This window comes from Sus scrofa, chromosome 9, assembly GCF_000003025.6.
Source record: "Sus scrofa isolate TJ Tabasco breed Duroc chromosome 9, Sscrofa11.1, whole genome shotgun sequence".
In the NCBI taxonomy this organism is placed as follows: Eukaryota; Metazoa; Chordata; class Mammalia; order Artiodactyla; family Suidae; genus Sus; species Sus scrofa.
In genome coordinates this window covers 103884200-103911693 of record NC_010451.4, presented here as the reverse complement: position 1 = coordinate 103911693, position 27494 = coordinate 103884200, and the positions used below count along the sequence as shown (strand labels likewise).

The following is a 27494-nucleotide window of genomic DNA, read 5'->3' as shown; positions in this document are numbered from 1 at the left end:
GGCATAGAACATAGGCCTGCTGTACATGCCTGGAACAAAATGTTGATAGTGGTGATTTCTAGATAATGGTAGAAATTTTTGGTTTCAGAGATCTCCTCTCTAAATCCATTATCTAATCTATTACCCAGTCACCCACTGCCAAGTGAAGTGATTTCACTGAATCTAGAGACAAATTAGAGCGATTTGTTTATCCTTAAGGTTTAAGATTTTGTTACCTCATCAGGGATCAGAGGGGAGTTTACGTCTCACGGTGCACCCAGACTAGCCTTAGAATTTTATGGCGTGAGCTGTGGTGTGGGTCGCAGACACGGCTAGGATCCCGAGTTGCTGTGGCTCTGGCATAGGCCTGTGGCTACAGCTCCAATTAGATCCCTAGCCTGGGAACCTCCATATGCCATGGGAGCGGCCCTAGAAATGGCAAAAAAACAAACAAACAAAAAAAGAACTTTATGTGCACTGTAAGGAATGAGAGGTTGGGGGTCGACATCAGGAGATGAGTGTGGAAATAAAGGCAGCTGCTGGTAAGCAGTGATAATTGCGGGGCAGGGATTGATAACTGGAGCACAGTCTCCTCTCCAATCTGAGTTTTTAGTGTTTGCTTTCAGTAACCTCATTCACAGTGAGAATTGAAGTGCTAGTCAATGGTAGTTTTAAAGATGAAATAATGAATCTTAACAGTTTTGAATACAGAACATGAACCAGAGATTTAAAAAAAAAAAAAAACTCATGTAAATGACTTCATTTAATAGCTATTGCTCCTTTTTGCTTTCTGGATATTCCTTTTTGCTTTCTAGATAGGCCTTTCTCCAACCCCAATAATTTGCCAAGGGAAATACTGAGGAGATTAAAAAAATTGTATTTTCTTCCGTTTTTCCACTGAGTATTTGTATAAAACAAAATAAATCAGCATTTAACAAATATTTTATTGATATATATCATGCCTACAAAAAATAAGAAATAGCATAATATGTATATAGCTTACTGAGTTTTCACAAGCTGAACACACTTGGGTAACCTTCACCCAGGTCAGCAAGCAGAGCCTATATAAATATACTTTTAAATAGAATTGGATCCCTCTGTTATCTGGAGATTGGCATCCTGCTTTTTCCACTTAATATTGCCAAGTATATCCCACATTACTACATATTCCTTACAAAACAAGCTTTTTAACAGCTGCATGACCGATCTTCAAGTGGATGTGCAATAGTTTCTATAGCCATTCTTTGAATATTGGATATTTAGGTTGTTTCAGTTTTTCATTATTATGAATAGCATTGTAGATTATAGTATCGAATGTACATCTCTGACTACATCTTTGATTATTTCCTTAGGATACACTTTTAGAAGTGTAATTGCTAGATCAAAGAACATGACTATTTTAAAGCTTTTGATGCGTATTGACCATGGTTATATCAATCCACCAGAGTTCGTGAATGTCCGCGTTCCAGTGCTGGATGTTTTCTTCATGTGAGTGTTTGTGTGTGTGTGTGTGTGTGTGTGTGTGTGTGTGTGTATGTGTGTATCTTTGCCTTCTTGATATATAGGAATTGATGCCTAACTCACTGAGTTTTCTTTGTTTCTTAATGAAGTTAATGTTTTCATATGTTTATTGGACATGTTAATTTATTTTTCTCTTTCTTTTATATAGATATTAAAATAAAACTACAAAATTACTCCTTGTTTTTTTTTAAATTTCTTTGAGACATTAAAGCTTATAAAACTTAAGGATAATGTCCTTTTTAGCTCATAAAAATTTAGGAAAGAGATGATAAAAGTTCTCCTTTTATTATCATTTTTTCAAAGCATCCATATAACTCCTTTAGTGAAAAATGTATGTCCATTCTTGAAATTTAAGGATGATTATAAATAAATTGGAACCAAAGTTATACATATCAAGGGCTTTATAATTGGTTGTTTTAGGCTTTAAAGGTAAATTTGATTTTTTTTTTTTGGTTTCCATATCTGGAAGACAGTTTTATAATTTCAGAAAGTGGAGATTTTCTAAAGTAGCTTTTGCATGGTAGTGGAATTTTAATAAAATAAGATAATTCATTCACAAAGGTGAAGGTCAGTGGGGATGCAGTGAGAGGTCTGTTTCTCATTGCCAGATGCATCTCCATTTGCCTCTGGTTCTATCCTGAGTGTTGTTACTGTGGAGAGGCTGTTAGGACTGGCAGATTATACTGTGTTTTATGTAATATGGACAAATAACCTGCAGTTCTGAGCCTGTTAAGACGACGCTATTTTAACATGTGTGTGTTAATCCCTCTGCTAGAATTCTGATCTCCAGATGTTATCAGCATTAAGCCATTTGTTCCTCTTTTGGAAATAAATTTGACAGAATGTTTTTGTCTATCTGAGTACCTGGATGTTACCTTTGAATTTTACCTGTTGTGTTTTTGTCACTCTGCATTTTGATGTCAACCAAATCCAGTTTCCCCCATTATTTCATAACGGTTTGCTATAGAATAAGAGCATACATGATTTTTTACAGTTGGAAGGGACTTTAGAGATCATATAATCTTTTGGATTCCCAAACCTACCTGCTTTCCAGGGCCAGCAGTACTTATGTGATGTTAGCAGGAAGTGCTGGTGACGGTGCAGAGTGTAGGCCCCACATAAAGGCACCAAAAGTTTATTAAAACACTGTGCTATACTAACAAAACATATCCAAGGCCACATTTGGCCTGCCAGTGTCCAATGTGTAGTCTCTCTCTGTCTTCTTATTTTAAAAATAAATTGATCGTCCTAGTGAAGTTAGTGTGAGCAGGGATTAGAGGCCAGGTTTTCTGACTTCCAATTAAATGATTAGTTAAATATCACTTCGGTGCCCACTTCCACTAGACATTTTCATATATTTATTTAATTTATAATGCACATATTATTTACTTACAGACACAGATTTGAGGCTAAGGACAATAAATATACATGCTAACATATCTGTAAGAAGGATAAAACAAAGATGAAAAAGATGTTGAGAACCACAGAGGAAAACAGGAATTATTTTAGAAAAATTTTCTAAAATTTTTTTACAAAAAAGTCAGACATGGAACATCATAGCTAATTTTTTTTTAGTGAAGGGACAAATGAAAAATGAAAGTGTTAATAAATATCCTATGCTGACCTTTGATGACTCTCAATGGTTGACAGATAATCATGGAAATAGTTCAAAGCAATAATAAAGTTGTAAACTGACTGAACATATGAAAAGTTAGGGAAGGTGTATATGCTAAGTTTGCATAAGAAATAGAATTTTACCATTGAAGTGTGTGTGTGTGTGTGTGTGTGTGTGTGTGTGTGAGAGAGAGAGAGAGAGAGAGAGAGAGAGAGAAAGAGAGAGAGAGAGAATGTTCTCAGTAAAGGGAGGAGCAAGTACACAGATCCTGTGAAAGGAGGAAGGGAAGTATGGTTAGAACAGACAGGGAAGGGATATGTTGTTTAAGATGAGGCTGAGCATTTAAAGCAGAGGATTGTTGACCATTGCTTATGGTTTTTTTTCCTATCTGCAAAGAATGAAAAAAGAAGCTGAAGAGAAGTTTTAAACTGGGCGTATGTGTGGGTCTCATGATCAAAGCTGTCTTTTGAAGAGATCATTCTGGCTGCTGTGTGGAGAGGTGGGCTTGAGTGAATGCTGAAAGACCAGTAAAGAAGTATTTGAAGAAGTGCTTCTGCCCAGGTGCAGGTGTAGTGAACCTTCTTCTCGTTGCTATCCCGAAACCCCTTTGTGTCTGAGTTTAACAAGAGTCCCGTTAGTGAAGTGCCCTCTCCTGTTACTGCCAGCCATTCTGACCCTAGAGTCAGTGAATAAATGCTGCCACTGCCACCAGGTGGAATAGTAGAAGCACACAGGTGCTGCTGCGTGGTTGCCTGGCAACAGGAGGAGATGCTGATGTGTGTCAACGTGTGGGCATAATATATTCTAGCTCCAGGTGCTTAATGGACACACTGATTTACATGTACCCTCCATGTCCCTTTTGGAAGTTGTGATTCTGAGGCTAAGATGCTGGACTGCTTTGGAAGCTGAATTTGGAAGCTAAAGAGGAATGTAGGATATGATCATCTGGCTATATAGATAAGTATTGAAAAACAGGATTTGGGTTTCTGCCTATGGCTTAAGCTATGAGAATAATGGGCTCCTGGCAAAGGATAAAGTGTATCTCATGGAGACAAGAAATAATGTATCTAGCAGGCGTGTGATTCCCATTGAATATGAGGAAGTGGGAGACAAATGCCTACATAAACCTGAAAAACAAGCGAAAAACCAAAAAGATAAATTTTAAGAATTTTAACTGGGTGTGAAGTAGAAAGAACCACAGTGGAAAAGATACACAGAGTGAATGTGGAATTTTAAGACAAGACAATAATTTGTTCCCTAGCTGTCATTGAGATTTCAAAGTGTTCTCTAAGGCGGGGACCTTTGTCATCACCAACTATCCTGAAGGATTTGGGACAAATTCCACAATGGGGTGGTTTGGACTAATAAATAGGCATTACTGAGAAAACTTAAAGGACAAAGAGCCATGGATAGAAAATGTGTGCTGTCTCTTGTCATCCCAGGGGGAAGTAGGCAGGGACCAGGGTCTGTGTTTCAGTGGAGGAACCCTCCCCTTCCTTGTGGTTTTCCCTTTTTTATAAATCAAGAGAGAAAGAAAGCAGTCTTGCCCATGGAGGAGTCATCAGTCTGCTTGGGGTCAGGCACTTGGAAACCAGAGTTGTCTGAAAAGTCACCTACCCAGCTTCTGGAATCCTTGGGATTCGTGGAGTATTGCAGCCCCCCAGTGTGGGAGGGGGTCCCCCATTCTATGGGAAGCTGAGCTTGGGTGCATCTTCTCCTGCTGAAAAGAAGAGGACCCATTTCCACGTAGTTCCCAGGCCCTCTGAACTTTTAAACAATTCTGCTCATTGCCTCACAGGTAGAATATTAAAGCATGGTTGGAATACAGCATAGAAAGGGTGCATTTTTTCAAAATGAGCAGATACTGCAAGTTATACTTTAGTGCCCTGCCTTCCCATCAGCTTACAAATGCTGTATGTTAAATTTTCAGGAATTTTGAGAGCCAATTGTTAAACATGGAGAGTATAAAAATTCAATTATGTAGAATTCTCCATACGTGAATTATAGTAAAAATAAAGGTAATACATACTGAAAACTCATCATTTTATAATCATTTTACTACATTTTATCCTCGTTTATGTCTCTTGCATCTCAAAATACCCAGTGGTGCAGTAACGGTGTGCTGCTCTGCTTCCCTTGAGGTGGCAGCTGCTACCTTGACATCAGCTACGGCAGGGGTTTGTAGTATTTATGAAACATCAGGGCCTTCTGCCCCAGAGAGGCAGGTCTTGCACATTTAGCAGCACACCGCTGCCCATTACCTTGAACCTTTTCCTTTCAATGTCCTCCAGCATGCTTCTGACTGCGATATTTGCATCTCTGAGCCAGAGGACTTTTTCTAGAAAGTTGCTCCACTCCTGCCCATGTGCACTGGGGGCAGGAACCAACTCCCCCAGGATCAGTCTTTACAGTGAATGATGGGAATCAGTGTATAAATATCCCAGCTCCCTTCACCCTCCAGGGGGATACTTTTGAGGCAAGTATTTTATACTCTTTTCCAAAGTTTTCCCACAGGATTCAATTTTAGTTGCCCACAATGATAGCTTATTTCATGTTGCGCTTTCTATGGGCTGCCCTCCCTTCCCTGTATCACTTCTTTCATTCCTGTCCCTCTGCCTTGCCTCGGGGGCCACTTCCTACTGAGTTGTGTGAAGGAGAGGAGAGTGGTGCTGTCTGGAAGGTGGAGGCATGTTGGGGAATCTGGGGTAGGATCGAGGGAAGAAGCAGGGCCATGATATCCTGTGAGAATCCGCCAGCCAGATGGCAGACATGGATGGGGATTTTCTCATAGCTGGCAGGAAAACAAGTTCAAGTAATCATGGGGGACTTCAAATGTATTCATCTAATTTATATTTCAAATTCTTACTTAAAGCAGAGCATATTTACTTAAAAAACACCTGACATTCATGCGTTAGGCACTGTGCTCAGTGGTATGCACATGTGATGAATCACTGCCACTAGTTCCAGGAAGCTTATAACCTATCAAGGATATCAGATGTACACAGGTAACTATTTCAAGGTAGAAGGTAAGCTTCATGTAGCCGAGAGTGATTGTAGCTCTTGGAAGGGAGAAAGAAGGCTTGAATGGATGGGGAGTGTGGTATTGTTGGTTTTGTAAAATTTTGTTGTTATTGAGGTAATTGGTTTACGCATTATGTGTTTTATGTGTATGACATTATATTTCTGCTTCTTTATACACTACAGCATACTCGCCACCAAAAATTTAGTTTCTGTCTGTCACCATACAGTTGATCCGTTTTATCCCTTTGCACCCTCCACACCCCTTCCCCTCTGTGTTTCTCTGTATCAATGTGTTTGTTTTTGTTTGGTTTATTTTTTCGTATTTTGGTTGTTTTGTTTTTTATGAGTGAAATCCTATGGTATTTGTCTTTTCTGTCTGATTTATCGCACACAGCATAATATTCTCAAGGTCCATCCATGGTTATCACAAATGGTAAGATCCCATCTTTTTATAGCAGAGTAGTAGTTTTCCATTTGTGTATATTTGTGTATGGTAATCTTTATCCATACATTTGTTGAAAGACATTTAGATTATTTACAGATCTTGGCTATTATAATAATGCTATGATGAACATAGTGGTGCATGTATCTTTTCAAGTTAGTGTTTTTATTTTTTTTGGATGAATACCCTGAAGGGGGATAACTGGATCATTCTATTCTTTTTTTTTTTTTTTTGGCACTGTGAAACTTTTTATTATTTTCTTACCTTCATCTTTTGGTAGTTCTATTCTTAATTTTTTGAGGACTCTCCATACTGTTTTTCATAGTGGCTGCACCAGTTTGTATTCCCAGCAGCAGCAAGCACGCAATGGTTATCTTTTCTCCACATCCTAAGCAACATTTGCTATTTTTTTGTCTTCTTAGTAATAGCCATTCTGTCAGGCACGAGGTAATATTGTATGATTTATAATAAGAAATGTATATTTGTTCTTCATCCTAGTTTCTGGCACAGAGATGCTAAAACCCTCGGAGTTTCCTAAATGATGAGAGCAATAAGGATCTTCTGTTATTACAATGGGGTGAATTTTGGAAGGCACCTAAGGGTGGGGACTTGTTGCCAGTGGAGCCAACACTGTGATTAGAGGATTGGAACTTTCAATCTCCCATCCCCCCTGACCTCCAGAACTGTGAGGAAATGTATGTCTGTTGTTTTTTTTTAATTTTTATTTTTTTCTTATTACTCAGTGAATTTTATTACATTTATAGTTGTACAACGATCATCACAACCAAATTTTATAGCATTTCCATCCCAAACCCCCAGCGCATGTCTGTTGTTTAACCCACCCAGTCTGTGCTACTTTGGTAGGAGTGAGCAATGAATGGGTCTTGGCTTGGGGCAGGTGATACAGTCAATCTTCATTTTTTGTAGGTTCCATGTCTGCAACTTCACCTACCTGTTGAAATTTATTTGTAACCTTCAAAATCAATACTTGGCAGTGGTTTTGCAGTCACTTGCAGACATTCACAAAAGTGCCAAGAGTGCATTTTCCCAGCTGAGGCTGAATGCTCTATCATCTTGTTTCAGCACCCATACTGTAAACAAGTGCCTTTTTCACAGTCTATTTAGTGCCATGTGTTTTGCATTTTTGTGCTTTTTGTTGGTGATTTTGATGTCTAAAATGGTCCCCGGGTGGTAGTGCTGAAGTGCTGAAAGTTGTGATGTGCCTTGTAGAGAAAATGTGTGTGTTAGATGAGCTTCGTTTGGGCATGGGTTCTAGTTTGTTCGCCTGAAGTTAAATGTTAGTACATCAATAATATCTATTAAATGATGTTGTCTTTAAACAGAAGCGCACATAAAACAAGGCTAAGTAATGATGAGGTAATGAAAATGTGACCAGAGGCTCAAAGGAACCACACCCTGTCTGTTCCCTCTGAATAGTTCAGTACTTGCTTTTTTTTTTTTTTTTAATTTCCTTCCTTCCTCCCTCCCTCCCTCCCTCCCTCCCCCCCCCTCCCTTTCTTTCTCTCTCTCTCTCTTTTTTTTTTTTTTGTCTTTTTGCTATTTCTTTGGACCGCTCCCCGCGGCATATGGAGGTTCCCAGGCTAGGGGTCCAGTCGGAGCTGTAGCCACCAGCCTACTCCAGAGCCACAGCAACGCGGGATCCGAGCCGCGTCTGCAACCTACACCACAGCTCACGGCAATACCGGATCGTTAACCCACTGAGCAAGGGCAGGGACCGAACCCGAAACCTCATGGTTCCTAGTCGGATTCGTTAACCACTGTGCTACGATGGGAACTCCCTCTTTCTTTTTCTTTTCTTTCTTTCTTTCTTTCTTTCTTTCTTTCTTTCTTTCTTTCTTTCTTTCTTTCTTTCTTTCTTTCTTTTTCTTGTTATTTCCCCAATACAACTTTTTTCCTACTGTACAGCATGGTGACCCAGTTACACGTACATGTACACATTCTATTTTCTCACATTATCATGCTCCATCATAAGTGGCTAGACATAGTTCCCAGGGCTATACAGCAGAATCTCATTGCTAATCCATTCCAAAGGCAATAGTCTGCATCTATTATTAATCTCAAGCTCCCAATCCACCCTACTCCCTCCCCCTCTCCCCAGGCAATGACAAGTCTATTCTCCAAGTCCATGATTTTCTTTTCTGTGGAAAGGTTCATTTGTGCCATATATTAGATTCCAGATGTAAGTGATATCATGTGGTATTTGTCTTTCTCTTTCTGACTTAACTTCACTGAGTATGAGAGTCTCTGGTTCCATCCATGTTGCTGCAAATGGCATGATTTTGTTCTTTTTTATGGCCAAGTAGTATTCCATTGTGTATATATACCACATCTTCCTAGTTCAATCATCTATCAATGGACATTTAGGTTGTTTCCATGTCTTGGCTATTGAGAATAGTGCTGCAGTGAACATGTGGGTGTATGTGTCTTTTTTAAGGAAAGGTTTGTCCAGATATATGCCCAGGAGTGGGATTCCTGGGTCATATGGTAGTTATATGTGTAGTTTTCTAAGGTACCTCCATAGTACCAGCTTACATTCCCACCAACAGTGCAGGAGGGTTCCCTTTTCTGCACACCCTGTCCAGCGTTTGTTATTTGTGGACTTATTAATGATGGCCATTCTGACTGGTGTGAGGTGGTATCTCATAGTAGTTTTGATTTTCATTTCTCTAATAATCAGGGATGTTGAACATTTTCTCATGTGCTTGTTGGCCATTTGCATATCCTCTTTGGAGAAATGTCTATTCAAGTCTTTTGCCCACTTTTCCATTGGGTTGTTGGCTTTTTTGCTGTTGAGTTGTATAAGTTGCTTGTGTATTCTAGAGATTAAGCCCTTGTCAGTTGCATCATTTGAAACTGTTTTCTCCCATTCTATAAGTTGTCTTTTTGGTTTCCTTTGCTGTGCAAAAGCTTGCCAGTTTGATTAGGTCTCATTGGTTTATTTTTGCTTTTATTTCTGTTGCTTTGGGAGACTGACTTGAGAAAAGATTCATAAGGTTGAAGTCAGAGAATGTTTTGCCTATGTTTTCTTCTAGGAGTTTGATGGTGTCTTGTCTTATATTGAAGTCTTTCAGACATTTTGAGTTTATTTCGGTGCATGGTGTGAGGGTATGTTCTAGTTTCATTGATTTGCATGCAGCTGTCCAGGTTTCCCAGCAATACTTGCTGAAAAGAGTGTGTTTTTCACATTTTATGTTCTTGCCTCCTTTGTCAAAGATTAATTGACCATCGGTGTCAGAGTTTATTTCCAGGTTCTCTCTTCTGTTCCATTGGTCTGTCTGTCTGTTTTGGTACCAGTACCAGTACCACACTGTCTTGACTGTGGCTTTCTAATATTGCCTGAAGTCTGGGAGAGTTATGCCTCCTGCTTGGTTTTTGTTCTTCAGAATTGCTTTGGCAATTCTGGGTCTTTTGTGGTTCCACGTGAATTTTTGGATTGTTTGTTGCAGTTCTGTGAAAAATGTCATGGGTAATTTGATAGGGATTGCATTGGATCTGTAGATTGCTTTGGGTAGTATGGCCATTTTTACAATATTAATTTTTCCAACCCAGGAGCATGGAATATCTTTCCATTTCTTTACATCATCTTTAATTTCTTTGATTAAAGTTTTATAGTTCTCGGCATATAAGTCCTTTACCTCCTTGGTCAGGTGTATTTCCAGGTATTTGATTTTTTGTGGTGCAGTTTTAAAAGGTATAATTCAGTGTTCATAGTGGCTTTGAAGAATGTTACTACTAGAAATAATAAGAATCGACTATATATGTTGGAAAACAGTGGCAAAGTCTGGCTATCCAAATTCTGTTTTCATCTTTTCCACTAAGAAGATTATTCCAAATGATAAATGTAGAACTTGAGTAACTTCAGAGAAGAGTTTGAGCTCAAGGTAGCTAAGGGGGTAGTGAGCTCACCTAGCACTGGACGTGAGCTCAGTTCTCCAGCCATGGTACCAAAAAATGTGCACAGGTTGTTTCTGAGCCACTGTTTCTCTAGCTCTTGGATAACAGAAGTACCATGACTACTTCTGATGATAAAGATTCCAGCAACCATTGACCATTTTACCTCATGTTGTTTCCTTAGTAAATTCTAGAAATGCTAATCACCTGGCAGCAATCAGAAAGGAGAGGGGTGCACCGTAGCATCCAGAAGGTTTTCTTACAACAAGATATACTAACCTAACCCCCCCCCATCTTCTCCTCCCTTATTTTTATTGGTATTGAAGTCATAACCTATGCAGCATTGGGTAAATGTTGTCTAAAGGTATATAATGTTTCAATTTAGGAAATGGTTCGCTTCTTTTCTTTGTTATTAATTCACCAACAGGACATGCAGTGGTCTCTGTTTGCCAAAAATGTCTCTGTAGACTCTGACATTGCTCCTCCCTCCAAATCTATTGCTTGGCTGCTAGTTCTCATTCTGGATTTGTTTCTGTCCTCATCATTCGGAGAAAAGTCACTGGTACATGTGAGATCTCCTAAGAACAGGTGTCCTGTTATATCCTCATCATGTTAACCATCATTTGCACTGGGAGGAAACTGCAGTATAATAAAAGGCAAAGTAGGTTTTTACTGTAGTGGAATTCTTAATATAGTTTCAGTTCATTTCGGTTTCAATTTTTAGACTATGGCTAGCCTTCACTGGAAATTCTGTTTACTGTGAGGTGTCAATCTGGAGCTTTTGCATATCACTGTAATTGGTTTATTTCAGGACCATCTACATAAAATTTACCTGCTTTGGACACTTGTTAAACATGCTAATTCCTGGCTTTTTATATTAATCCTATAAAATCAGAATCCCTGGGGGAGTTGGGTAAGCGAAGGGGGAGAACTAAGAATCTGAATTTGATCAAGCTTCTCAAGTGATTGAACATTTTAGTTAATAAAGTAAAATAATCTTTGGGAGAATTTAGTTTGGCTAATAATTCTATTAATACTCGTTATTTGACTGAAAAGTAATAACTTTCTTAGCAATTATAGAATGAGTCCATCTGTGTTGAATAGATATTGTAACTGATACTTTAAATTGTATTTGGAATTCTATCTTAGATAAGCATTTCTATGTACATGTACTTATAGATAAGATGTACAATTTTATAAAAATGTATCTATATAAAAGTTTGCCTTTTATCCAACTCTAGTTTTTTATGGCAAGTATTTGACTTAATCATTTAGATAAATTTCCCAACCCCACACCTCAACACATCAAAAACAAGTATACAGTAAGGCTAGATTGAGATTTTCTTAGAAATCCTACACCAGAAAATAAGGAATACCACAGGTGCAAAACACATTTAGTTTTTTGCAGTCTCCTCTCATTTAAACAATTTTTTCATAACTAATCACTTAAATTTTTCCTATATTCCTAAGCATAAAGATATTTCGTGATAATTATTAACACCTGAAGATTTTATTCATCCTTGGAAAAATTATTTTATGGTTGTGTTGAAAAATGCAAATTTATACTAAATTGAAAGAGATTTTATTGTCTTAAGAAGGATTTTACTCATTGTAATAATGCCATGTAAAATATAAAGTGATATTTTCTATTTTACATGTAGGAGGAATATTATATATCATTATAGTTTGATGTTATACAAATTAATTATGCTTTTATTCCTTTCTTATAATTTATCAAAGAACTATCAGATAACATCTACCAATGTAAATGTCATTTAAATTATTTTCTCGTTTGGTTATTATTATCTAAAATTTTTAGAAAAGTATTTAGTTGTAGCTTATTAGAAGAGCAATTAAATGAGCCTATCACATCATTTACTTGACATTATTTTGTGTATTTCAGTGCTAGAAATTTTGGATTTTATGAACTGGATTTTGAAACATGGAATAAGGATTATTCTGCCAAGGGGCAGGAACAATTATTCAAATGTAATTTTTATAAATATACATATGGTTGACATTATAGCACCAGCATGAAGTAGTAGCACTGTATAAATACTTGTTTAATGAATGAATGATTTGGGTAACACACACACACACTAGGTCTGACTATAAAATGAGAGAATTTTCTATTTGTTTGATATAACTTAGAGAGTTTTATAGTTTATTTTTTCCATATGTAGGCCACATGTGTAACATACTCAGGATGTATTTAAATGGATGCTTTGATGTTAGCACAGTTGCTTGTAATTTGTTAAGTGGATTGAAATGAACATATAGAAGTGCCAAACGAATACTACAGAAATACCCTTTTAAAAAATTGTGATATTTTTACAGCTACATTTAGTTTATGTCTGTTAGGAGTTCTATTAATTAATGTTGATTTAATCAGTTTACAAGCATAAGAGATACATGATACATCTTTGTCACATAACATATGGAGGTACATTACACATTAGTACCATGTTGAAAAAATTTAATGGTATAATATTAACATATTGCATTGTTAACAAAAATATATTTATGTTTTGGACAACTTGGGGCACAATTAGGAATCACCCTGTGATTTGTTACATGAGTTCAAATTTTCTTCAGTTGGAGTTCCCATCGTGGCGCTATGGAAACGAATCTGACTAGGAACCATGAGGTTTCGGGTTCGATCCCTTGCCTGGCTCAGTGGGTTAAGGATCTGGCGTTGCTTTGAGCTGTGGTGTAGGTTGCAGACGCAGCTTGGATCCTGCATTGCTGTGGCTGTGGCATAGGCCAGTGGCAACAGCTCCAGTTAGATCCCTAGCCTGGGAACCTCCATATGCCGCAGGTGCAGCCCTAAAAAAAAAAAAAATTCTTCAGTTATGCTCTGTCAAGACCACATTTTGGAGGAATTGGGGGGCATTTCATGGTAAAAAGAAAAAATAACCCAAGTGAGAAGTAAAAACAAAACAACTAACTATAGGCCCTTTTAATTGTGCAAAGGCTCTAAACTCTTGATATACTGGAAAAAATAACATCTGTATTTATTCTCTAAGCATCTTTTCATTTTATTGTAACAATTACCTGTACATGTGCTTACGAGAATTACTAGGCTTATTTTCCCTTCTAGAAAAGCTTAATTAACATCCAGGTGTCAAAGAAAAAAATTCTTAAAACACCTTTCAGAAGGTTGGGGGTAATAAATCTCCCTAAATGCTTTCTTAAGGCTGATCCTTTGCTTAAATTTTTAAAAGTTATGATGAGTTATAGACAAGATAGTCTTTCCTTTAAAAAAGAAAGAACAAAAGGATAAAAATTGCTGAAAATCTGAACGCCACATTCCTATTCACATCTCTTTAATAATTTATTGAGTGCAGGGCCAACAATATGAAATTTTCATGTATGAGTATCATCCAGCCTTATATAAAAGTAACCCATGAAAAATAAGGGCAGAGATAAATCACATATACCAGTAATTCATAGCTACATTTTTCTAAATTATAGTAATAAAGCATTATTTATAAAGAAAAAAATATTTTTGGCCTTAGAAACTAAGAAATTTTATCATTTGTAGGAATTTTTAAAAACTTCAGAATTACAGTTATGAAAGTGGATGAGAAAAAAAATCATTACTGCTTTAACTGCAGTTGGGACTAAATGTAGGGTAAATCATTGTAAAATTATATTTTTCTTCTTTGTATTTAAGTTCACTAGTTAAGAATTTGTGTTTAGCATAGACTGATCAGTGTTAAGGAGATTTCAGAAATACTGTTCAGGGCCTCATCTCAGATGCTTTTTTGGACCTAGGCCTCCAGGTTGCAGGAAGGGATTTCACTTAAATAAGAAATGTGAGATTTTTATCCCAATTGTTAGTGTTTTAAGAAATGCTGAGTTGTGTGCATGTGTGCATACGTGTGTGTGTGTGTGTGTGTGTGTGTGTGTGTGTGTGTGTGTGTGTGTGAAGAGAGAAAGAGACAGAGACAGAATGAGACTGAGAAAGAGACAGACAGCCCTGGGGCATAAAGGAGAGAGAAAGGCAATGTGGAGGGAATCAAGAAACAAAAAAGATTTATATTCACCAAATGCTGTCATTTAAACATACTTCCAAAGGGCTTAATTTTAAAATAATAAATTCACAAACACACTTGACTGTATCCATTTTATGTCCTAGGAAGTATTTAAAGGAGGGAAAAACCTCAGTGGCTCTCCTTTTGTTACTGGTGGTGCCAGAAGATAAACTCAGAGACTATGTGTGATTCATCTGAATCTCTGAATCTCTAATAAATATGTCATAATAGACTTCCACAGAAATGCTGAATCCCTCTTCCAGTCAGCAAAGTGCATTTTTACAGACCCTTGAAAATGTTTTAATACATCATTAAATTTTGCATGTAATAGGTTCCCTGCACCTGTCATAATTCCAATTGTGCTCGGTTTTTCCTCTCCTTTCAGATGGAGACAAAGATGGGAGGGCGTTTGCCGGGGCAAGCTGCCCCTGCTTTTGGAGATGCGCTGATCCAGGGCTCTTTGCCCTTGTTATTATGATCTTCTGCTTTGTCCTCCTTCACCCTGCATTTTAGTCCTCTCTGGAGGCCATTTTTTCCTGCTTCCAAGGAACAGTAGAAAGCCATATAAAATGAAAAAGAGAAGTAATAATAATAAAAGAGGCTGTGCTAATGATTGGCTCAGCAGACATCGGATTAAATGCACTGCACATAGCAGCCTGCCAGGCATCTCCCTGGAGACCACACCCATGCCCCCGGGGGCTATACTGCAATACCACTGCTTTCCAGGAGAAGATCAGGCCCCGGCCACCCTCGGCAGTGCATCCAGGAAGAGCATGACTTCCATTCCTTAGAGTCACCTTTTACATGCCACGTTAAGCTGTGGTACTTAACCCAGTCCCACTTTGTTTCAGCTTTCTTATGGTTAAAAGGGTATATTAATAGTACTTATTTCACGGGGATATTGAAACGATTAAGTGGGTTAATTCCTATAAAAGACTTACAACAATACCTGACATGTTGTGCTTAAATTTGTTTATCTGTGATAATGAAGACGATGATGATGGAGGTAACTATTAAATCTGACGGTAAAATGCTCTTAGAGCTGATCTAGGTCAGCCATCGAATAAAGACTTAGGGAAGCAGGAGAGGGTGATTGAAGTTCTCTTAGCAGCGCTTCTCTAGAGACCAGCAAGAAGCTACGTGAGCCAGGCGGCCATATCCTTGCTCATGCCCCTTCTGAGTGGTTGTTAGAGTAAATCGGTGAGGCATGGGTCGTCTCTCTCTAACTCTCACAAATGGCTAGCTGGAGTCCATCTGTTCCTGATCTAATTATTTAAGATTTCTGTGTTCAGTTCACTGCTCTAGATTCCTGCCCTCCCTCAGTGCATCTTGGCCTCCAGCCATTTCTTTTACGTATTCACCGGGATATTTTTTCTTGATTGTTATTGATTTGGGGAATGTTATTATTGAAATGCTTGGCATAATAGTTGAACACCACATACAAGCAGGTCATAATGGAATTAATATATGTAATGAGAAGTAGTTCGAGGATCATGTTCTTATCAAGATTTTGAAGGTAAATTATAATGTATTTTTAGATGGTCTCTATTTGGTACCCAGGGCTAGTGGCACTTGAACTAAGGAAGAATTAGTAGTTGGACACATCACGTTGATGAAATTTTGCAGCAAATAAAGTCAGTTTATTTCATTTTCAGAGTAATAGGTTTGTTCCTCAGGCTATTTAATCTGTTCTGTATTCAAAGGCAAATGAGTTTCTGTTTATAAGACAAAATGTGGCAGCTTCTTTTTTTAATATTGACAGTCTTAGTTCTGGTGCCTTTCATTTTCAAAATATATAAGAATAAGAAGTGGAAACTTTGTAATAGGTGACTCATCACTAATACTTCAACATCTTTGCCATTTACTATCCTCTGATATTTGTCATCTTGGAAAAGATGGAAACATTTCAAATATTATACAATATGCTTCTTTTCTGCACATATTTAAGGTCTTTTGTATAAAGTCGTGTTGGATGCTTGAAATGATCAAAATTTCATGGACCACAGAGCATTTGTAAGGCAGAAGCTTTAGGACAAAATGCAAACAGCATTAAATATCTAAATTTATTTTCTTCCAGACTTTCATCTTACAGCCATTTTCTGCAAGAATGGTATTAGGGTCTTGTTGGGAACAGTTTTAGAAGCTATAATAGATGATAACTGACTCTGTAATTAGTCATTTGAAGACAGAGGTACTCTTTGAGCCACTGATAAGAACTGAATTGTGTCGCTACATCATGTTTTCATTCTGCTGTCAGAACCCAGCAATCCATATTCATAAACTCCCAGTGCTAAGCTCATTGCCAATTTAACACAGATGTGGGAGAGATATGGATAACCTCCTCAGCCTTTTGATCCCTTATTTTTTATTTGAGGAAATGGCAGAGTAACTTCAGAGTAAGGATAAGGGTATTTTAGTGACAAAATTATCAGAAGATTAATTTGGTATGTATGTAAAATATGTATGTATATTCACACATAAATTATATATGTTTCAACACTCTTAGGGCTAAATGTAAAATTCAACCAAAATTTTCTTACATTTCTGATTTTGGAGTAAAAATACCACATTAATTTTTATTTTTGTTTCCTTTCAGGAAAAATCTCCATCTTCTTATACCTTCACGAATTATACTGGCCCTTTTTATTCTGTGGAAGAGATATTAGATTTCACAATTTTAGTTACATTGGCTATACTGTTTTCTTAGTTACATCTTATTTTTGTGTTATTTTATATTGTTGCAAATATTTCAGTATGACTGAATTTTTAAAAATAATTTAATTTTTTATTTTTATACAATTTTAAAGGTTACTTTCCACTTACAATTTTTACAAAATATTGGCCATATTCCCCATGTTGTATAATATATAATTGAGCCTGTCTTACACCAAAGAGTTTTTACCTTCCACTCCCCCATAACTGTATTGCCCCCCTACACCCACTGGTAACCACCAGTTTGTTCTCTATATCTGTGAATCTGCTTCTTTTACGTTACATTCACTAGTTTGTTGTATTTTTTTAGATTTCACATATAAGCAAGATCATACAGTATTTATCTTCCTGTTTCTGACTTATTTCACTTTGCATAATGCCCTCCAATTCCATCTATGTTGCTGCAAATGGCAAAATTTCGTTCTTTTTAATGGCTGAGTAGTATTCCTCTCTCTGTGTGTGTGTGTGTGTGTGTGTGTGTGTGTGTGTGTGTGTGTGTGTGTGTGTGTGTATCTTCTTTATCCATTCATCTGATGATGGATTCTTAGGTTGTTTCCATGTCTTGGCTTCCATAAGTAGTGGCACTATGAGCCTTGAGGTTCGTGTATCTTTTCAAATGAGTGTTTTTGTTTCTTTTGGATGTAGTATGGTTGAATTTTAACAAGCACTGATTGAGCTCTTCCTCTGGGTCAAGCTCTTTCGAAAGTGAAATCTGTCAAGTACTCCATGTTTCTGAAAGCTATGGGGTCACTAAGGAGAGGGAGGCTGTTTTCCTAGAATTCAGGAGACTTCAGAGAGAAAAGGCATTTGAGCCTGCACCTGAAGAATGGGTAGGGTTTTAACAAAAAGAAACAGGGGCAGTCATTCTAGGCGAAGATACTGTTTATAGGAAGGCAAGCAGACAGGGGAGTGAAGAACATGTTCTAGTTTAACTGGATCAAAGAGTGTTTTCAGCTAAAATGGAGAAAACTGGAAAGATTATTTTATGGCCACAACCTGAAGGACTTTGAAATCACATTGAATGTAGAATTTTAATCTATGGATGATAGGAAGCTAGAGATGTTGGTTGAACAAGGGGATGATGTGATCTGATAGGATATATTTGCTTTCTGATTATAGATAATACCATACTTGCTTGATTTCTTCCCTAAAATGTACTGGTAGGTTCAAAATTCTACTTGCAATCCACAATATTGATATTGCTTTTTTTTCTCTATAATTAAAATAACCCCTCTATGGAACAGTTTAGTGCAAAAATATAAAAGATAGGTAGTTCCCACTGTGGCTCAGTGGTAACGAACCCAACTAGTATCCGTGAGGTCATGGGTTTGATCCCTGACCTTGCTCAGTGGGTTAAGGATCCAGTGTTGCCATGAGCTGTGGTGTAGGTTGCAGACATGGCTCAGATCTCATGTTGCTGTGGCTGTAGCAGGCAGCTATAGCTCAGATTTGACCCCTAGTCTGTGAACTTCCATGTGCCGTGCATGTGGCCCTAAAAAGACTAAATAAATGAATAAATAAATAAATAAAAACATAAAAGAAAAATTGACTCTAAAGGAAAAAATCTTCTAGGGAAGAATTTTATAAATTCACCATGAAATTTTGTAAAACCATGAAAAGAGGTAGATCATAAGGCAGACTGAATTAAGTAAGGGTATACCTATTTAGAGTCATTAAAGTATTATTTGATGATTTTACATATGCCATTGGTGTCTGAAATGGAGAACTGGGAGCTCCAATCCCAAGGCAGTGATAAATATGCATAAAATTGTTAGGATATCAGAGTTTATAAACATTGTGCCAACAGGAAACTAGTTCCAAATATCTCTTTTTGCTTTTCTAGTTAATAAAACCCAGATTACAATGCTAGCACAGTTTTTGGATCATAGAAGGTTATACAGTTCTTAAAGTCTGAATGTAGCATGTGCTTTCCAGTGCATTTTGTTGTTGGCTTAGTTTATTCATCCTAAGTGCATTTATCAGTGTATTTATCCTAAACGTCTTTCTTTCCCTCAACTTTTCAATATGAAATTTTCCTGAAACAAAAAAGAGTAGCACAACCGACATTTGTGTACCCACCACCTAGATTCCATAATTATTCATATAATTCATTTCTTTTTTCCTTCTTCTTCTTCTTCTTCTTCTTTTTTTTTTTTTTTTGGCCATGCCTGCAGCATGTAGAATTTTTCAGGCCAGGGATCAAACCTGCACCACAACAATGACCCAAGCCACTGCAGTGACAACACCAGATCCTTAACTCACTGAGCCACAAGGAAACTCCAATAATGTATTTCTTTTAAAGTAAACTGATATTTGCTGGGTATTATTTGCTCCCTATCTTAACATTTGTTAAAGCATTTGGCTGATAATCTTGGAAAGAAAATGAAGGGTTTGCTTATTGACTGGGCTAGTTAGATATCACTTAGATAGAGTATTCCTTACAGTAGTTTATCTTTTTTTTTTTTTTTTTTGTCTTTTTGTTGTTGTTGTTGTTGTTGTTGCTATTTCTTGGGCCGCTCCCGCGGCATATGGAGGTTCCCAGGCTAGGGGTTGAATCGGAGCTGTAGCCACCGGCCTACGCCAGAGCCACAGCAATGCGGGATCCGAGCCGCGTCTGCAACCTACACCACAGCTCACGGCAACGCCGGATCATTAACCCACTGAGCAAGGGCAGGGACCGAACCCGCAACCTCATGGTTCCTAGTCGGATTCGTTAACCACTGCGCCACGACGGGAACTCCCTACAGTAGTTTATCTTAAAGGCAGTTCAAATATAAAAACTTTGTGTAATTTTCCCATTGCTAACGCACCCAAATTTACACCTTTTAACTGTAATTTCTATTTATTGAGCAGTAGTTTCATATGTAAATTTTTTAAAGGGAACGTTTTAAAGTGATACTAGCTTTATAATATTTTACATGATGCAGATACCACTCTGAATCAGAATATCGGAAACTTAGAAAGATATCTGTAATCAGTATTAGGACTGTGTATTTTACTTTCTGTAAGTTAGTATATCTCTGTCTACACACACAGTTCAGTGATTCCTGTATAGATTACTTAAAATAGTAGACAGCAGATATCTGTCTTTAGATAGCTTCATCGATGAACCAAATATAATAACCATAAAAATTGTTTTCTTTGATGCATATTAAAATATGCAGATGCAGGAGTTCCCGTCGTGGCGCAGTGGTTAACGAATCTGACTAGGAACCATGAGGTTGCGGGTTCGGTCCCTGCCCTTGCTCAGTGGGTTAACGATCCGGCGTTGCCGTGAGCTGTGGTGTAGGTTGCAGACGCGGCTTGGATCCCGCGTTGCTGTGGCTCTGGCATAGGCCGGTGGCTACAGCTCCGATTTGACCCCTAGCCTGGGAACCTCCATATGCCGCCGGAGCGGCCCAAGAAATAGCAACAACAACAACAACAACAAAGACAAAAAATATGCAGATGCATATTAAATATGCATATTAAAATAATTTCACATTCAGAAATGTGAGCTTCAGTTTTTTTTCTGTCATGAGCCATATTAGTACTGTGTATAGCAGTTTTTCCTTTAACTTATCATATGTCACTTTTCCACTTTCAAGAAGTTGATTCCAGGTACCTAAATGGCAGCAGTTTGTGGATGCAAGTGATGAGCTAAGAGGAGAGAAGCTAAAATAGTACTAAAGGGTGAGTCCCAGAGGAATTAGAAGAAAGAATGTCAGGACAGGGCACATAGGGAGAATAAGAGACAGTGCATATGGGGGTCATCTGAAGCTTGATAGAAAAGAATCGCGACTATATCTGAGGGTAAAGTGAGGGAAGAGGCCCCGGCGAACAACTGAACTCTGCAGGGGCTAATGATGCGGACTCACCTAGGTGAGGACAGCGTCGGAGCACCTCATTGAGCAGCCTAGATGTCGGAAACAGTTGTTGGTTTCTGTGGGGGTTTTGGTGTATGTTTTAAGGAAACCCTAACAGACTCACCAGAGGCTGCAGGTGGAGATAAGAGGAAGCATTTGATGAAAGGGAAAGGGAGTGGGGGCGGAGAGAAGGGTGTCCCTGACATAGTTTCAGAGTCCAAGAGCTTTGGTGTAAAGTTTTTAGCATCTTGCTCACATTGCTCATGGATTTACTCCTAGTGTTCTAGTCAGTAAAAACATGTGGGCTGCAGATATTCTGAAGTTTCCTACAAACTAGTAGGGAATCCACACTGTGTCATGTATATTTTAAAATACAGAAATTAGACCCACTGTCTTCTTGAATGCAGGGGAACCTCGTGACCAGAAAGATATGTCTTCAATTCCATGAGAGTCTGAGCAACATTTCCTCTTTCTTGAAAAGAGACCAAGTACCAACCGGTTCACATACGGTTTATGCATTACCTCTGTTTAGAGGAGGAAAAGGAATGCTTGGTCCATAGTGCCAAGAGCGGGGACTTCCCGTGTGGCTCATAACGTAGTGCCAAGAGCAGAGCATCTTTGCAAAGGCAAATGTCATTTTCCCCCTAAAAAGTACTTTAAATTCCCAACTCTAGCAGGCAGAAAAGTAGATGACAATTGATTCATTTCTAATAGGAACTCTTTCTCTAGATGATGTGTATAAACAGATAGTATGTGAGAACATACATGTACTTAAGTTGGCTTGCTATTTTAATAAATGTCTTTGGATGCTCTCTTAGTCAGTTTCTGTCTGCATTGATCTGTCCTGCACTCTGGAAAATGTTTTAAATATATACATAGCCAATGTTTCTGTCTTCTTTTTTTCCCCATGTGGCTTCTCTAAGTGGGATTCATCTGACTAATAAAGTCTAGGATTCACAGCATACTTTTCCTCTAGAAACAAGGTAAAGACAAGACAACCTTGCTCTACTTTTGTATGGATGAGATAAATATTAATAAATATTTCCATATGTATTTATGGAATACCCCAAAGTGTCAGGAATTATTTCAGGTACTTGAAATATTGCTGAATAAGACACTCAAGACGCCTGCTTCGACGGAGCTTACACTCTACAGAAGGAGACTGACAGTACACATAATCAACAAAAAATATTTAAGTAAATATATTAGTATAATGTGTCAGAAAGTGATAATTATAGAAGAAAGGGGAAAAAGGAGAGCCAAGTATGGGGCAGTGGGAATGTGGGCATTGCAGGGGCCAGATGGCTGGAGACTGTTAAGGCAGGCCTCATTTGAGAGGGTGACATTTCAGCTGGCTTGAAAGAGGTGAGAGAATTGGCCTTTCAGGTATCTGGAGAAAGACAGTCCAAGGCAGAGAGGAGAGAACTATTGCGGAGGCTTGGCATTGCTGACTTTCAAGGAGGCTAGCAGAGTGAGCTAGGAGGAGAGCAGAAGATGATGAGAACAGAGAAGGAATCACAGATTGAGTAGGGTAGGCCACTGTCAAGACCTTGCTGTAAACATTGCAGATTTGTACACTGTGGAGTGACATGATTGGTTGTCTTAAAACAATTCCTCTGACTCTTATAGTGGGACTATATTGGAGAGAGAAGGACAGACCAGGATGCTCAGATTGATGTCTAATGCAACAGTCCATGGGAGAGACGATGGTAGCTCAGAACAGTGTGATAAGTAGTCAGACTCTGAATGTGATCTGAAGGCAGAGGCAACAGGGTTTACTGATGGATTGTATTCAGGGAGAAGGGGATTCCAGAACTTAGAGGTTTTTGGCCTGAGAAGCAGAAACAGTGGAACTGCCATCATTGGAGTTGGAGAAGGCTGGAGGAGAAGCAGGTTTGGGGAATGGGTAGGTGTTCAGTTTTGGTCAGGTTAAAGTTGAGATGTCTCGTGGACATCCAGATGGGGATATGGAGCAGCAATTTGATATATATCTGGAGTATATGTAAAGAGGTCTGGACCAGAGATAGCAATTTGAGAGTAGTCAGCTTATGGATGGTATTTAAAGCCAAGTCTCTAAGAGCAGTGTTTTTCTTACGAATTTCTTCTAAGTCACTTAATGTTTAGAAACAGTTTCTCACATATTTAAGCCCACCTACCCATGACATTACCAAATAACGGGTGTTCACATCGCTATTAGGAATGGAACCAAGCAGAAAAACTTGCTCAGTCTGACATAGCAAATTAATACTATTGGGAATAAAGTCCAGTTCTCTTATTCATGGGTTGTTTTCACTAGACCTTGCTGTTTTAGCACCCAAGAATCTATGTGAAAAAGAGAACTGATCTGAAGCAGGCTTCTCTTTTGGTTTGTGGAAGAGAAGTGATCTGAATTTGCTTCAACCTCTAGGTCTGGAGAGGCACTGGGTGGTGGGTAAGACAGGCGGTCTGGCCAGGATTAGCAGTCTGGATGGATATCTAAGGGGAACGACAGACCCTGGTCATGCTTCGTACTGAAACGGGTCACAGGCCACCCAGACAGCTTCCCAGATACACGTCTCTAAGGGATTGAAACTTCCCTAGATATGTACAAGCCATCAATTAAATTGAATCTATCAATTGTCATGGTAGACGTGGTGGGGCTTATGTTTTGCTGGGAGGGACATAGCTGTTTGAGGCCTGAGCTGAATAGCTGGGGGCAGTAGAGGAAATATAGAGAGCTGCCACGCATGGTTCTTGTCTTTCTCAACCACTTCTCTGAGAGTGTTTAGCCTCTGTTGTCATTAACATTGAACAGATGCTTGACGAATATCTTTTGGAAAGGAAGACAAATTAATAACAAACCAGGGATGCTCATTTATCTTGGGCGCACTTGAGATCACAGGTCAGACTTGAGCTCACCGTGGTGGAAAATGACGTAGTAAGTGGGAAGGGTCCTTGGAGAACCCTGGCAGCAGCAGGATTCAGACATGGGCAGCCCAGTGACTGGATGATATCAGATGCTCCTGGGCGAGGATCTTAATTGCCCTGTGCCACAGATTCCTTGTTTGCAGCCTGGGGATGATAATAGTACCCCCTTTATAGAGATGTTTTGATAATGAAATGAAATAATTCATGTAAACTATTGAGCTCAGTGACCTGCTGAGATGTTTTCATGTGGTTTACATGAAAGTGCTCAACAAATTAGCTATTATTTTATTAAAGGATGTGGAGGCGATTTACTCCAGGATCCAGTGTCATTTAGGGGTAGCATGATGTCAGGCTATTCTGTTGATAACTGTGCCTTATTTATGTTTTATAATGTGGGTGTTTCAAACCATTTCACTCTATTCACTGGATTTTCTGGAGTTTAAACATCCTCATCAAACTTACTGTGACTCTGATCATTCTCCTCATTGCCACCAAGCATGATGACAGCCTTGTACTGTTCACCACCAAAATAATATTCCCTTCTCCCAGCTACTTCCTGCAAATGACTTCATCTTAATATAATCAAGGCAGTGCAGGAGAAAAAAACTATTATGGCAAGGAGGAAATTATGATCAATTTTTAGATGGTGAACAAGATACAATTTTAAGACGCCAAACCTGAGTAGCTTACAGATATATTTAATTTTACTCCTCCCCCCGCCCCAGGAACATCCTGATTTTCTGGTTATGAAACCATTTGGCCTCCTCTTGAAGACTTTGTTCTAAAACTTAAAGCATGCAGTGGTCTTCTTTTCTTGTTCTCAAAAGGAAGAGGGCTGACTGTCTTCATGCAAATTAATCTGCTTTGTTGAAAAACTTCAGGAGACTCATCTATGAGACACAGACTAACAATAAGAAATGCAGTGCAGTTTATTATTCTGCTTTCAGCTGATGTAAGATTGTTTCCCACAGAATGGAATATTAAAAAAAATAATAGTGTTTCATCACAATGCCAAAACTCCAGCAATGCCTTTGACTGCCTTCAGGGGTGGTGGTGGAGGTGGGGAAACTAACTATTCAGTACTACATTATTTTCTGGTGATTTTGTGCTTAGCTAGGGAAAGTGTAAAGGAATGCAGAAAGGTGGGACTGATGTACTAAATTTAGGACCAGCAATTACACACATTGGAGTTTGAGCTTTTTTTTTTTTCCTCTCCTCTGTTATTTCGAATATAAAGAAAATACTAAGTAGGGATAGTATAAAAGTCATTTGTGAAAAATGAGTAAAGATTGTTTTGACAATGTCTAACACATCAGAAATGTTTCTCATTATTCTGACTGTATTAATTGAGGTTTCTTTTTTCCCCCTGTATTTCAGTGACAATTTCAACAAGCACCTTCTTTGACGGTTTGCTGGTGACAGGACTCTACACATCTACAAGTGTTCAGGCTTCACAGAGCATTGGAGGGTCAAACGCTTTTGGATTTGGTAAGCTATCCTGACATCAGAAGCCCATGATTGTCTATATTTTATCTGATAATAGGTCTTATTTTTTGAAATATCTGTTTTAAATGTATTTGACATTTATTATTTCAGAGAAAAATCACTGGAAGTGTTTTTTGTGTGTTTGCTTGAAGTTAGGTGGATTGAAATAATTCAGGTGAATATGCAACCAACCATGAGCTTGGCGTGTCAATCTTTCTCTCCCTCTCCCCATACACTGTTGCTGTTTTCCTTGGTCCTATGGGGTTTGATTAGATTTCTGTGTTCTGTCATGTAGGTTGCTGGAATTGGAATTCATTCTGATGCCTATGCATTTATTCAGTAACCTGTTTTTATAAACAGTTCTTAAAATCCTGGAGGAGGTGAAAAGTGTCATAGTAAAGTTCAGCAAGTAAGCATGACCATATAAATGTGGAATGTGGAATCTTGCTATGGGCTAGCTAGGAAAAGTACTGAGTGCTGGGAAAGGGCAAGACAGAGGAACGAGCTCTCCTCTGGAGTAAAATGGCAAGTAGTTTGGAAGGCTTTCCTGGGGAAGTGGTATTGAGCTGAAATGTGAAGGATAAGGAATTAGTTCGCTAAAGGTCTGTGGAGGTGGGGCGTGGCATACCTGAAGGAGTGAACTGAAGATATGAAGACCTCAGGGTGGGAAGAGACTGGCTGTGTTCTAGGAATGGCAAGAAGAGTTTGGAGTGGCTAATCTGGAATCAAGAGGAAAACAGATGAGGCTGGATAGGAGACCATTCAGGATCTTGAGCAGAGGGTGCCATTGAGGTTGTTGGACTGGGGAGTGACTAGAACAGCCTTTCATTTTAAATAGATCACTCTGGGCTCAGTATGGAGAACAAACTGTAGGATCCAGGAGTGGATGCAGAAGGACTGTCCTGTAGTTAAAGGTCTGATGTGATAGGGCATGAGAAGAGTACAGATGTAGGCTGGTACTGGTCCAGCCTACAGGTCCAGCCTGCATGAGAAGGAGCGGTATGTGGGGGGGTAAGAGTGTGGGCCGTGCAGTCAGAAGACTTGCTTTCAGGTCCAGACCCTGACCCACATTAGTTCTGTGCCTAGGCCACATTGCTTAACTTCTCTAAGCTTAACTTCCTCATCTATGAAATGCTGATGACAATGCACCTGCATCATAAGATGTTGAGGATTAAAGGATATTGAGGATTAAAGGATGCTGAGGATTAAAGGAGGTGATACATGGAAAGCTTTTACCACATAGAAACCACTCACATACTAAGTATCCCAAAATTATAAACCATGATACCTGAAGCAGCTGCTTTTTTTGGTATGTACTTACTTCCTTTGGTGGAGGCTGGCTTGAAGGTAGGGAGGAAGCACAAAAAAAAAAAAAAAAATTCTCAAGTGGAATTAATCTGAGGTTTATAGCTCCAGATATTTTTGTGGACTTGGCTGAATGAAGTAGCTATGAGTTGCCAAGATAGAGGCTTTAAATGAGAAAAATCATTAAATATCACTCATAAGTATATTGCAAACACATTTTGAAAGAACATCTAAAATGCATGTATCATATTACCTCAGATTTTAGCTAGTAAACCGAACAAAAAACTAAGAATTGAACATTGGTAGAAATGATTTGAGACACCCAGGCATAAAGAATTTTCCTTGGTGACTTTGAAAGCTATTAAAAAAGGCAGCTTCTCCTGAAATAGAGTGTATTTTGATTAACTTAATATATAGTCTTCCCATGAGTGCAGCTCTCTGAGAGAGAGTCTGAAGAAGCTTCTGAACATAAAGCCCATTGATGGTAGTGTGACCTCCATAATCAAATGCTCAGGTCTCTCACTGGTCACTTGGCATTTTTTTTAGGATATATTTTTTATGTGAATAGTTAGGTAAGTGAGATCTTTTTTAAGTTCCAGTAGTACCCAAATAATTTTATGTGTATTTTTTTTTTTTTTTTTTGCTTTTTAGGGCCGCACTCGTGGCATATGGAGGTTCCCAGGCTAGGGGTCCAATCAGAGCTGCAGCTCCTG

The 27494-nt window shown here is 38.5% G+C and overlaps 1 protein-coding gene across 1 annotated transcript in view; it reads left to right on the top strand.

The window, feature by feature from the left end:
- Positions 1-27494, top strand: part of RELN (reelin) — a 502874-nt gene that overhangs the window by 52035 nt on the left and 423345 nt on the right. Inside the window, 1 exon segment of the mRNA XM_021063495.1 lies at positions 25369-25479. Coding sequence (XP_020919154.1) covers positions 25369-25479 — 111 coding nt within the window.